Genomic DNA, 14,359 nt, shown 5'->3' on the forward strand with positions numbered 1-14,359 from the left:
CACATCCCAGAGAAACTACAAAGCATGAAAGACATAGACAAGTAAAAAAACAGGTAAAGAGAAAAGACAAATTAACAACAATTAGACTAACAGATGACTTCTTAACAGCAACAGTGGAAGCCACAAGTCAGTAGAATGGTTATCTTTAAAAGAGCTGACAGGTCAGGTGTTGTGGCTCACACCTGTAATCCCAGCACTTTGGGAGGCTGAGGTGGGCAGATCACTGGAGGTCAGGAGTTCGAGACCAGCCTGGCCAACATGGTGAAACCCAAACCCCGTCTCTACTAAAGATACAAAAAGTAGCCAGGCATGGTGGCTGTAATCCCAGCTACTCAGGAGGCTGACGCAGAAGAATCGCTTGAACCCAGAAGGCAGAGGCTGCAGTGAGCCAAGATCATGCCACTGCACTCCAGCCTGGACAACAGAGCAAGACGCCATCTCAAAACAATAAAAAATAAATAAATATAAACAGAACAGCTGAGAAATTCCTAACATAAAACAAAATAAGACATATGCCCCAGTCAGGCATGGTGGCTCACACCTGTAATCCCAGCACTTTGGGAGGCCAAGGTGGGCGGATCACGAGGTCAGGAGTTCGACACCAGTCTGGGCAACATGGTGAAACCCCATCTCTACTAAAAATACAAAAATTAGCCAGGCATGGTGGGCCTGTAGTCCCAGGTACTCAGGAGGCTGAGGCAGAAAAATCGCTTGAACCTTTGGGGCAGAGGTTGCAGTGAGCCAAGACACACCTCTGGACTCCAGCCTGGGACAGAATGAGACTCTGTCTCAAAAAAAACAAAACAAAACAAAACAAAACATAAGCTCCAAACTTCGTATACAGTAATAATGAGCACTTGCCCCCCCAACACTGTATTCTCTAAATATCACTGCCCACTAAACTGACAGATTAAGGAGAAATTGATAAACACTGTCATAGAGGAAGATTCATCACATCTCTCAGTAACTAAATGAATAAGCAGATGATAATTCAGTAAGATACACACAAAATTTGAACATCACAATTAACAGTGTATATGTGCATAAGTGCACATGTGGGGGTGTGCTGAAGTAATAAAACTATAAAGTTGTAGCAGTGGAAATGTATAGGTTTCAGAGAAGAGAGGGGAGTATACACTGGGTGATACTGTTAAAAGCACAGGTTAGAGAAGTACTGGAGAACATATTAAATGCCGAAATAAGGCTCATGGTAAGAAGCCCATGATGATGGGAACCAAAAAAAAGAAATTGTATATAAACTGGATTTATATTACTAAAGTAGCAAGATAAACTGTCAAATGATGGAAAACAGTATATATAGCATAATTCCTATTTTAAAAAAAGGTTATGTATATATATGCATGTATGAATGTCTTGATATAAATATAGAAGTTTGGAATGATACAGAAACCGTAGAGGTGACATTTGGATGTACCGAGGGTGGAAAAACAAAGTAATATTTTCATTGTTTAATCATTTGTTTTATATTTTATTTATGGCATACTTCTATTGCTTTGATAATGTAAATAACATGTAAAATTAAAAATTAAAAAAGAAAAAAGAACTTCCTAAAAGATAAAACATTCTACCAGTATTTGAGACACTCAACAAAAGGAAACTTGCAGAAAGTAAATTTCTTAATACTCACCAGAACTCAGCAGTACGGTATTGATAAAATCATCACCTGTGGCAATTTCACCTTGGGGTTTTTTGGGGGGGTTGTTTTTTTTTTTTTTTTCCCTAAAGAGACAAGGTCTTGTTATGTTGCCCAGGCTGGAATGCCTCAGACAATCCTCCCGCTTCAGCCTCCTGTAGCTGGGACTACAAGCATTTGCCACTGTGCCCACTCTGCTAATTTTTTAATCATAAAAGTTAACAACAAAAGAAGTTAATGCATACTTGTTACAATTTATTATTACAGAGATTGTAAGAAAAAAATCAAGGCCGGACGCAGTGGCCTATGATTCCCAGCACTTTGGGAGGCCGAGGCAGGCAGATCATCTGAGGTCAGGAGTTCGAGACCAGCCTGACCAACAAGGAGAAATCCCATCTCTACTAAAAACACAAAATTAGCAGGGTGTGGTGGCGCATGCCTGTAATCCCAGCTACTTGGGAGGCTGAGACAGGAGAATCGCTTGAAGCCAGGAGGCGGAGGTTGCAGTGAGCCGAGATCACACCATTGCACTTCAGCCTGGGCAACAAGAGTGACACTCCATCTCAAAAAAAAAAAAAAAAGAAAAGAAAGAAAGGAAAGAAAGAAAAAGAAAAAATCACTTATCCCTACGTCCCATCTAATTTCTTTAGGGTAAACAGTATTAACAATTTAATATATATCCTTACATATCATCTTCAATATTCATACACAAATGTTTGTTTTTTGTTTTCATAAAGAGAATTATATACACATTACCTTATTATTCATTAGGACAATTTTAAATATATTTACTTACAGTTGCAAAAATGCACTTTTTTGTTTTATCTACATGAAATGATTCTGTTTGGGTTTTTAAAGATACTTTTGTTTCTTATGAGTGAAAACACAGATATCAAATTGAACCTCTTAGAACAGTTGAGCTGATTAAAATGTTAAAATAGGACACAACAACAACCTGGTTATCACAGGCTGTTTTTTCTTTACTTGGTTTTTTTGCTTTTTTGTCTTGTTTTTACAATACACTTTTCTAAGCTGCAAATCTATTATCAAGTTTGTTTCAACTATCAGTAGTTAAAAATAAGCCTAAGTAACCTAAGATACTGCATACTCCCAGGCCAGGCCAATTCAGCGCCCCTAAGAAATCCTCAGGAGGTTACAAGTTGTAGCTCCCAAATTCAGCAGAGGGCTGAGTTAGATTCTGATCCTCTGCCTCAAATAGTACTTACAGAAATTAGATGAAATGACCTATGAAGTCAATGTATCCACCCACATGTTGGGAAATCTTGGTCCCTAAGAAATAACCAGCTTTTTGTCCAGTCTAACTTTTACTATACACAGGATGGGCCTTTCACCAAAGCCCAAGAAGAATATCTCACTAAAGGTCTTAATGTATAAATAAATTATAATAATAAAAATAATAAAGTAATATTTCCAAAGATTTGCTTACTGTTACCTATCATCTTTTTCCCTAGCTAAAAAGAAAAAAATGTTCTCATTGGAGCACCACCCTTCAGATAGTTAATTGGTTACAGCTTGCTACTTTGTCCTTATATAGAACCTAATTTAGGTTAAAGAAATTACAATGTGTAAAAAAGACCCTATACCAAGATCCTCTAAAATTTATCATTATTACCCACTCTCCTGCCCATCCACCACAATCCACTACACATGTGTTGTTTAAATATACATTACATTTTGTTTATGGTTTTGTTTTTTTTAAAGAATAAACACATTCAAGGGCAATGAACAAAATACATTCAGGTTAAAACCATCTCATCAAAATTCTCTGCAGTTCCAAAGAAGAGACTATTCTTTTTTTTTTTGTTTTGGTCTTACATGCGCTATGAATATGAATATGACAGCTTCACGGCTCCAACGTAATTATAAAAAATAAAAATAATATGACATTACTTTGGCAGGCAGGCATACATTTTCATTTAATATGACACAATAAGATTACTACTTTCTCCCAAAAGTTAACTCCTATTGCCAATAAAAACTTACTTCTAGTTCTTTAATTTTTTCTTCTGCTATTTTCTGCTTCTCTAACAGCTGATTGTGAATTGCTTCCTTGGACTGAAGAATAAACCTAGGAAACACAAGAAAGTTGAAAATTAAGCCACATTACTATTGTATGCATCGAAATCAATAGCTACATACTACAAATATTAAACTGAGCAAACTAAAAGGACAAATGCATATTAACATAATACGTCAAGCTCAGGAAACCACCAGAAGTTTAAACCTTCCGGCTGAGTAGGAATAAAGGCTTAAAAGTAGATTCTGCTTTCTTATTTAATATAGGAATCAGGCAGGGAACAGTGGTGTGGGCCTACAGTCCCAGATACTCAGGAGGCTGAGGTGGGAGGATTGTTTGAGCCCAGGTGTCTGAGTCTAGTCTGGGCAACATAGCAAGACCCTGTCTCATTAAAAAAAAAAAGGGGGGGGGGGGTGCGGGAGTTGGGCACAGTGGCTCACACCTGTAATCCCAGCACTCTGAGAGGCCGAGGCAGGAGGACTGCTTGAGCCTGGGAGTTCAAGACCAGCCCAGGCAACATGACGAGACCCATCTCTACAAAAAATAAATTTAAAATATTAGTCAGGCACAGTGGCACACGCCTGTAGTCCCAGCTGCTAGGAGGCTGAGGTGGGAGGATCAATTGAGACTGAGATATCAAAGCTGCAGTGAGCCATGACTGTGCTACTGCACTCCAGCTTGGGTAACAGAGCAAGATCCTGTCTTAAAAACATAAAAAAAAAAAAAAAAAAAAAGAAAAGAAAATCAGGCTTCAAGTAGATTCATATGTAAAAGAAAAAATAATAAAGGAATAAAAATATATCATATGCTAAAAGTCAACATACAAACAAATACCCTATAAGTTTTGTTTTTTCAGTTATCTGTTTCAATTTTTATCTAGATATTTTTTAAACAATATTTGTAAAGTGGAGCGCCCCTCCATTTTTTTTTTTTTTTTTTGGTAACAGCAGTTAACTCATGACCTTTTAAAGTCACAATCAAGTACTGTGTTAGGATCAATGCATTAGTGTTTATATGAGTTCCTCAAACAAAAAGCACTGTATAAGCCTTAGTATCTTTTATTATTATTTCCAGAGTGTATACAGTACCTCTGAAAAGCTCAAAATGTACAAGTGGAAATTTTCAACTTTTTCCATTTTACATCAGGCACATTATTACCACTGATGAGGGTGGAAATATGGAGAAGTCTTAAAAATTAACACTGAAACTGTTTTATGACTTTATGTTCACAATTCTTGCTTCAGGGAAAGGAAGAACAAACTTTCATAGCCCCAAGTAAGTGAACTGAAATATTTCCCCTCCACTGGAACCAAGGGAAGACCCCAGTTATGCAAATCTCTTTCAGGACTGTCTAAGGAAGCTAAAATAGATTTCAATTTAATATTGCAATTAATTAAGCAAGATTTTTCTTCTCTTTGCACTAACAGAGTTCAGCAACAAAGAACTAAACATCATCTCTTAACAAAAAGTCAAACGAGAAAACATATCAAGGTAGCAACATGCAGTTTCCTCTGCCAACCCCACAAAAACATCATTGTGCCTAGGTGGGTTCTTATCAAGAGAGTCCGTTATTATAGATATAAGACAAGTAAAAACAGACCAGAAAGGGCAATTAGCTATGCCCCAACACCTGGAAGGAAACTGCCTTGTCCCCTCTTCTTCATAACTAAGCCTTACCACACATATTAATAAAATCTGAAGAACTTCTTTTACTCCACTAATTATTAAGCTTATATCCTAATGTGGCCAGCCCAGATAATTTTTTTTTTTTTTTGAGACGGAGTCTCACTCTGTTGCCCAGGCTGGAGTGCAGTGGCATGATCTTGGCTCACTGCAAGCTCCGCCTCCCAGGTTCATGCCATTCTCCTGCCTCAGCCTCCTGAGTAGCTGGGACTACAGGCGCCCACCACCACGCCTGGCTAATTTTTTCTATTTTTTTAGTAGAGACAGGGTTTCACCATGTTAGCCAGGATGGTCTCGATTTCCTGACCTCGTGATCTGCCTGCCTCGGCCTCCCAAAGTGCTGGGATTACAGGCGTGAGCCACCACGCCCAGCCCAGCCCAACTGATGATCTTAGTCTTCAGTAGCAACTTGATTCTTTGTAAAACCTTACTGTATATTTACAGGAAAGAGAGCCCACATTCATGCAAAACAAGGATTAATTCCAGGTCTTTTACTATAGAACCCTTCATGTCTAAAATATTCTTACTGGATCCAAGAGATGGGTGCTATTTCAGATAAGATTATGGTTTACAGAATATTTTTCCCAGAACTAACTCATATTTGTATTTGAAGAGAAGAGTTGTTTTGAACAGTACTAAGTCTCAGTAATGCTATGTAAAAACTATTCTAAAACAAGGTGCAAGAGTCACCAAATTATGTCATGACATGTGTGATTTTACTGAGAAAGTCTTTTAGCCATGGAAATAATTTTTTGAGTAAAATATACATTTTTAAGTAGCACTGATAGCTGGCCAATGAGTACTATTCTCAAATAAAAGGTCATCAGACATCATCTTTATTAGTGTCTGGGAAAATTTCAAAGCTAAGATTAGAGGTCAAGTCATTACTTATGTGGCCTTTAAAAATAAAGTATCTGAACAGATACTAAATCTCTTGAGCAGAAAATAAAATTACTAGAAAGCCAGAACACTCAACAACAAAAACATGTTTTTCCATGACCACATATCCTTTGAGGTAGCTATACTGGACTGTGCCAACTTCAAAGGCCAGAGAGATTCCACCGAAGCTGGCCAACTTACTACTATAAACGTAAGGACATCTCAGCCACGCAAGTTTTAAACAAGGATGAATGTTGGGTAAATGCAAATGTCTACCTCAAAGAGTAGTTACACAGTAAAAATTCAAACACAAAAACTTATGGAAAGTTTGGTTTAGTCCTCAATTTAAAAAATGGCAAAGATATATTGTATGAAGATTGGAAAAGGCTCCAAGAAACATCTGATTTCTGAAAAAAAGTCTTTGGAAAACATCTTTCCTATTGTTTAAAAGGGCATTGGATTATCAGATACTATGTGAAGAGAAAGGATTTATCATGATAATATAAGTCTTATCATAAGCAAATATTATGTACACAGTTTCTCAATGTAGAGAATCTCATAGTCATTCTGCCTGATTGTTTATGGAAAGCCAAATAGTAAATAAAGAATTCTGGAGTTCAAAATGTACCAATAAGGAAAAATAAACCATGAAGAGGGAAAGTATTCTCTCATGACAAATAATATGCAGATAACATGCTTAAAATACTCAGGATTATATAACCTGAATTTGAGTTGATGCTTTGCAAAAGGCCTCTTCTTTGACCTGGAAATCAGTGCCATGTGCCTCTGCACTGTCCACCCTCAAGGACTTGTAACCTGCTATTTCACTTCCTCATTTATTTGTAATTATGCCATCTGAAAACATAATTCTGAAACTTTCGGTTTTGATTATTTGAGAAACATCAGACTCCGTTTTCTAAATCATCCTGCAGTTTGGTACAACTTCCACTTTCTTATAACTCAGTATGAATCAAAACCGTTGTTCACCTGCCCAAAACACAATCCCAGATCACTTGCACTGCTGCATTTTGGACACAATTTCCAAAGTATGGTCACCTAGACATATGCTATTCAGAAACAACAAAATGCTTATGACAAGTTCACTTTGGGTGGGAAATTTTTAGAGGGTGTCTAAAAACGTATCCTATTAGCATTTAGGTTTCAGGGTATTCACAAATTAAGCAGCATAGAAAAGACATAAGAATGAGCCTATCTTCAGGAGAATGGCGTGAACCCGGGAGGCGGAGTTTGCAGTGAGCCGAGATCGCGCCACTGCACTCCAGCCTGGGCAACAGAGCGAGACTCCATCTCAAAAAAAAAAAAAAAAAGAATGAGCCTATCTTGCTTCTTTGCCTAACTCCACTGGTGAGGAAAGTTACTGAATTTTTGCGTCGTAATTTTTAGCGTGGAAGCAAGTAGAAATAAATTGAACTTCTTTTTTTTAAATTTTTTTAAATTGAATTTATTTCTTACTTTAATCACTTCCTTAATAAGGAAGTGATTAAAACTTTATGGCACATCCACATTGTGGGGACTGCTCAGTGAGTTACAGACTTCTGTTATTGGCATAATGAAGAGTAGATACCCTGAACACTCCTGATTAGAAACAAAGGAAAAAAAAATTTTTTTTTAACATTTTGTTGAACTAACACAAAAGGAAGGATTCCACAAAGGTCCAAAGTGAAGTGAAACTGGGAATTCAGGAATGTAAGACAGCAGTAAATTGGCTTTCATCCTGAGAGTTTATGCTGAATCCTGGAGACCTTAAGTATCCACACTGGCACAGAAATAGGATACAAAACAGGAGATAAAACCAAGGGGGCAGCCAGGCATAATGGCATGCACCTGTAGTCCTAGCTACTCAGAAAGCTGAGGTGTGAGGATTGCTTAAATCTAAGAGTTCAAGTCCAGCCCAGGCAACATAGCAATGCCCCATCTCTAAAAAATAAATAAATTTTTTTTAAAAAGAATGACTAATTAAATAAAAAACCAAACTGAAATTTAAAAAAATATATATTTTTTATTGACATGTAAAGATGTCAATATAGTAAGTTAGTAAGTAAGTAAAAACTCAAGTTTAAAAAATTAGCACGTCAGCCAGGCATGGTGGTTCACACCTGTAATCCCTGCACTTTAGGAGGCCGAGGTGGGTGGGTCACTTGAGGTCAGGAGTTAGAGACCCGCCTGGCCAACATGGTGAAACCCCATCTCTACTAAAAATACAAAAAAATTAGCCGGTGTGGTGGCGGGTGCCTGTCATCCCAGCTACTCGGGAGGCTGAGACAGGAAAATCACTTGAACCCAGGAGACGGAGGTTGCAGTGAGCCAAGATCGTACCATTGCACTCCAGCCTGGGTGACAGAGTGAGACTCTGTCTCCAAAAAAAAAAAAAAAGAAAAGAAAAATCAGCATGTCATTCCATTTTCAAGATGAAAAAAATATGTAAAATAAAAAAGCATTTACACATAGATGAAATGGGACTGGAAAAGAGAGAGCTTTTTAAAATTCATCGCTCGAAAAATGTTTCCTCTTGAATCCTCAATTTTTTTTTTTTTTTTGCGGGGGTGGGGAGACAGTCTTGCTCTGTTGCCCAGGCTGGAGTACAGTGATGCCACCTCAGCTCACTGCAAACTCCGCCTCCAGGGTTCAAGCAATTCTAGTGCCTCAGCCTCTGGAGTAGCTAGGATTATGGGTGCCTGCCACCACACCCAGTTAATTTTTGTATTTTAGTAGTGATAGGAGTTTACCATGTTGTCCAGGCTAGTCTCGAACTCCTGACCTCAGGTGATCCAACCGCCTCAGCCTCCCAAAGGGTTGGGATTATAGGAGTGAGCCACCATGCCCAGCCAAAGTTTTCTAAGTATGTAAAAAATTACCAAGTACAAAAATAAGACCTAGTCAGGTTAAATACCTTGCCCAGCTTGTATGTATTAGATTAGAATACTCGGTCTTTTTCGTACCATATTATAGTGGCTCTAATGTAAGTTATTATAAATATGTGTGTATGTGAATATATGTATACAAATAATCCAATCAACCTTGGATTAACTAGTTGGTTAAATTTGTTTCTCACAGGAGATACAGGCAAACAATTCTGAAATTGCTTTATATGTGTATGGGGATAAATAAATAAGTAAATGGACACTGGATGGTAGGAGCCAGGTTTCTCATATTAGAGAGAAGTTACAGATACGCAAGAAAGGAAGGCTAAAATGAACCCTGTGGTATCGAAGAGTCGGAGATATCAGTATAAACTCACATTCAGCTTAGTATGTGTACGGTGATGAATAGACACAGAAACAACTGTAGATATGTACATACACATGAATTAGCAGCATATATACACATATTATCTATTGCTAGTCACCAGAGGGCCTAGAAACGGTAACACCTCAGTAGTAACAAATAAACCCAGTGACCAGATACAGATTTCTAAATAACCACTCTCCAATAAAAGGAATCAGGAACCACAGCTTCTTGGAAAAATGACTAACTATAGGGCTCAGCAGGGAAAATACAAGATGAACCTGGAGCATACTGCAGTATGAGAAGGTCAGGAAGTACTGTAAAAACAAAAAGCTAAAGAAAAGACAAGCCACAGATGGAAGAAAATATTTGCAAAACACATATCTGATAAAGGATTTGCATCTAAATTATGCAAAGAACTCTTAAAATTCAACAATAAGAAAACGAACGACCATATTTAAAACAGGCAAAAGATCTGACAGACACCTCACCAAAGATAACACAGATGGCAAATAAGCAAGTGAAAAGATATTCAACATCATATGTTATTAGGGAACTATAAAATAAAATTATGAGATACTGCCACACACCTAGTATAATGGATAAAATCCCAAACACTGAGAACACCATATGCCGATGAAGCTGTGAAGCAACAGAAACTCTCATTCACTGATGGTGGGAATGCAAAAATGGTACAGCCCACTTTGGAAGACAGTTTGGCAGCTTCTTACAAAGCTTAACAGATGATCAATCAAATGCAGTCCATTATCCAAATGAGTTGAAAACTTCCATGCACATGTGCAAATGTTTACAGCTGCTTCATTTGTAACCGCCAAAACTTGGAACCAACCAAAATATTCTTCAATAAGTGAATGGATAAACTGTCAGTACATCCATACAATAGAATATTATTCGACGACAAAACGAAATGAGGTATCAAGTCACAAAGACACAGAGGAGCCTTAAATGCATATTGCTAAGTCGAAGAAACCAGTATAGTATGAAAGGCTATATACTGCATCATTCCAACTATATGAGATTTCGGAAAAGGCAAAACTATATATAGAAACAGTAAAAAGGTCAGTGGTCACCAGGGAAGACAGTGGGGAAGGAAGGGGAAGAAGAGAAGAACAGGTGGAGCACAAGGAATTTGGGGGACAGTGAAACTATACTGTATGATAACACAAAGAGTGACCCCTAATGTAAACTATGGATCTTAGTTAACAATAATTTATCAATATGTTTTCATCAATTGTAACAAATGTACCACACTAATGCCAGTTGTTGATAAGAGAAGAAACAGTGTGGGAGAGAGTGGAAAGGGAGTGAGAGCTTGCTGTTCTTTCTGCTCAATTTTTCCGTACTACTAAAAAAATAAAGTTGCTGGCTGTGCACGGTGGCTCATGCCTGTAATCCCAGCACTTGGGGAGGCCAAGGCGGGCAGATCACCTGAGGTCAGTAGTTCGAGACCAGCCTGGACAACATGACAAAACCCCGTCTCTACTAAAAATAAAAAAAATGAGCCAGACATGGTGGCGGGTACCTGTAGTTCCAGGTACTCGGGAGGCTGAGGCAGAGAACTGCTTGAACCCAGAAGGTGGAGTTTGCAGTGAGCCGAGATCACACCACTGCACTCCAGCCTAGGCGACAGACGGAGACTCTGTCTCAAAAAATAATAATAATAGTTGCCAGGCGCAGTGGCTCATGCCTGTAATCCCAGCACTTTGGGAGGCTGAGGTGAGGAGATCACTTGAGTCCAGGAGTTCAAGACCAGCATGGGCAACATGACAAACTCCCATCTATACAAAAAAATTTTTAAATTAGCTGGGTTTGGTGGCACATGCCTGTAATCCCAACTATTTGGGAGGCTGAGGTAGAGAACTGCTCGAGCCCAGGAGGTCAAGGGTGCAGTAAGCCACAATCACACTACTGCATTTCAAGACTGGGAGAAAAAAAAAAAAAGGAGAAAATCTCAAAGAGCTCCCAATGGTCAAAGCAGAATTATTTGAGCAACAAAATAAATAATGTAGTACTAGATTATAACACAGACATACAGCACCTGGACCCTGTCATACCTAGACAAAAGCAATCTACAGATCACTGTATGCTCAAATCTAACTCTGAGGGATGCTGCTGCTTCATCTCTGTACTATGCTATCCATGTTTCCCTCATTAACTACTGTATCCATAAATCCCTCCTTCCTTTCTTCTCCAGTGCCCATACTACAAGCACTATGCAAGGCTCTCTGCTAAACAATCTCTACCCAAAGTCCCTAGGAGAACTCATTTATTTTCAAGGCCTCAACTTAGCTAATAGCCCTCAAAATAGTATCAACCACTATCACCTGCACCATGCATGTTCAGCATCTATGGTCACTTCTACTTGTATGTTTCATATCACCTCAAATTCAACATGGCCCAAATTAAACTCATTTTATCAACCCATACCAACATTCCCTACAAGCAGTTTCACCATCTCGACTTCAGCTTCCATCAATATCACCACATGCAAGTCCCAAAATGGCAGATATCCTCCTTATATTTCTAATTTATCACTTTCTCTCATACTGACCCTTCACCTCACTATTCCACTTCCACCACCTTAATTTATGCTCTTATTACTAACCTCCTGAATAGCTTCCTGCCTGCCCATGCTCCCAGACTAAACTCTGACTAATTCATCCTAAATATATCAACAGTTTTCATATAGCTAGCCCTCAGTTATTGATCACTATAATGACTGTTGATGACTTTGGCAGACATTATTGTTTATCCCATATCGATTTCCTTTTCTTTGTTGATTGAGCCCCAGTTTTGTTTGGGTACTCTCTATTTTCCCAAGTAAATCAGAGAATTGAGTTCTAGGCTGAATCTTGATTGGCCTTACCCAATCATTGCAGTTGCATCCCCCAAGATTTAAGCCTAAGCATGTGACTCAGTTTCTGTCATGAAATGTAAGTGAGAGACCATTAGAAGACTTCTGGAAAGGTGCTCCCATGAAGGTGACACCAAAAAACATGGCACTTTCTCACTCTGGTTGTTGTCATGCCTCAATAAAATCCCTGGAATTCCTGTAGCCAAGCTGATGACGAAGCTAGCAAGCACAGGGAGAAGGGCGGGGCCAGCGTACCGAAATAAGTGGAACTGAAGCCCAGCATACGGCCCCTGAGGAGGCCTGACCTATATGACATGAGTAAATCTCAGAAGCATTACACTCAGTGAAAGTACATACTATAATGACTCCATTTATATATTGCATCTATATAAAGTTCTAAAACAGAAAAAATTAATCTACAGTCATAGAAATCAGATTAGCAGCAGCCTGGAGCCAGGATTAAGGAAGGAGAGGATTCAGTTGAAAGAAGCAAGAAAGAAATTTTTAGAGTGATGAAAATGTTCTTTATTGTGACTGGGGTGGTGGTTACATTTGTCAAAATTCACCCAACTGTACTCCTAAAATGAATGCATTTTATTCTATTTAAGTTATAACTCAATAATGCTGATTCTTTAAGAAAGACATCTGATACCATAGAGGGTAGAAGGGAAAAAATGAAAGACAATTAGTATCATTGTCCCCAGATGGTGAGGTACAATGAAGAAAAATAAAGCCAACAAGGGGCAAATAAGTGTGGGTGCTGGTTAGGTGTATACTTTTAAATAGGATGGTCATGAAAGGCCTCATTGCCTCTTTAGAAACGACCTGAAGGAAGAGAAAGGGTAAGCCATGGAGACACCTGGAAGAAGGCTTCAGGCAGAGAAACTGGCAAGTGTAAAAGACTTTGTCTTTTTCACTGATGAAATGGGAGGCCATTTGACTACAGTGATCTTGACTTACATTTTAAAAGGATTACTCTGGCTGATCAGTTGAAAACAGACTATAAAGGGTTAAGGACAGAAGCAAGGAGCCTAGTTAGGAAGCAATTGCCATAAACCAATGGTAAATTAGACCAGGGTGGTGGTAAGTAGAAGTCTTCAGATTCTGAACAAAATTTAAAGATAGAGTCAACAGTATTTGCTAATGAGCTGAATATAAGATTGAAAGAGAGGGGCCAAGGGTGACTCCAAGATTTGGAAGAACTTGAAGGGTGGAAAAGCCACTTAGTAATACTGAGAGAGGAGATGGTTTGTTTGTAAACAGCAAAAATTTTATTTTGGCCAAGCTAATTCTGAGATGCCTATTAGACCATCACATGAAGATGTAAAGTAGGCAGCTGAATATACAAGTCTGGAGTTTAGAGAAGGGGTGTAAGTTAAAGATAAAAAATCTGGGACTTGTCAGTATATAAAAATGCATTTAGAGATACTCCTGGATGAGATTATTAAGAGACTGAGTACACATAGACAAAAAAAAGAAAAAAAAAATCCAAGGGCTAAGGACAAAGTCAATTTAATATTTACAAATGCAAAAGAAATGAAGACAGTAAAGGAAGCTGAAAAGGAATGGACAGTGAGGTGGCAGGAATATCAAGAAGTGGTGTCCTGCAAGCCAAGGTAAGAACGTGCTTCAAGGAAGAAAGGTCAACAGGACCAAATGGTACTGATAGGTCAAATAAGATGAGGACTGAGACCTCACTGGAATTACTGGAGAATCACTGTCCCTTCCAGAACCCAATCCCATACAAGCGTTCCTTGTTCTAGTAGAGTAACACACACTGCTATGTTCAATTTTTACTAATTAAAAATTACTGCCTATTTTTAAATCAAAACTATTACTCCTGAAATGGAAGCAGTAGTATGTTAATCTATTTTAAACATGATGTTTATTTCGGGTTACTATTTGGTATTCTAAGTATTCTGGTAAGTAAGCACCTCTGATGTTTACCACTTTTACTCTGGCTTCATCAAACCCCAAACATTTC

At 38.3% G+C, this 14,359-nt stretch overlaps 1 protein-coding gene across 1 annotated transcript in view; it reads right to left on the reverse strand.

Annotated features, from left to right (window-relative positions):
- PFDN1 (prefoldin subunit 1) overlaps positions 1-14,359 on the reverse strand; it is a 58,789-nt gene that overhangs the window by 33,036 nt on the left and 11,394 nt on the right. The window contains exon 3 of the mRNA XM_019028034.4: positions 3,659-3,743. Coding sequence (XP_018883579.1) covers positions 3,659-3,743 — 85 coding nt within the window. The remainder of the gene's footprint in view (positions 1-3,658; positions 3,744-14,359) is intronic.

The sequence above is a fragment of the Gorilla gorilla genome, chromosome 4, assembly GCF_029281585.2.
Source record: "Gorilla gorilla gorilla isolate KB3781 chromosome 4, NHGRI_mGorGor1-v2.1_pri, whole genome shotgun sequence".
Taxonomy (NCBI): domain Eukaryota; kingdom Metazoa; phylum Chordata; class Mammalia; order Primates; family Hominidae; genus Gorilla; species Gorilla gorilla.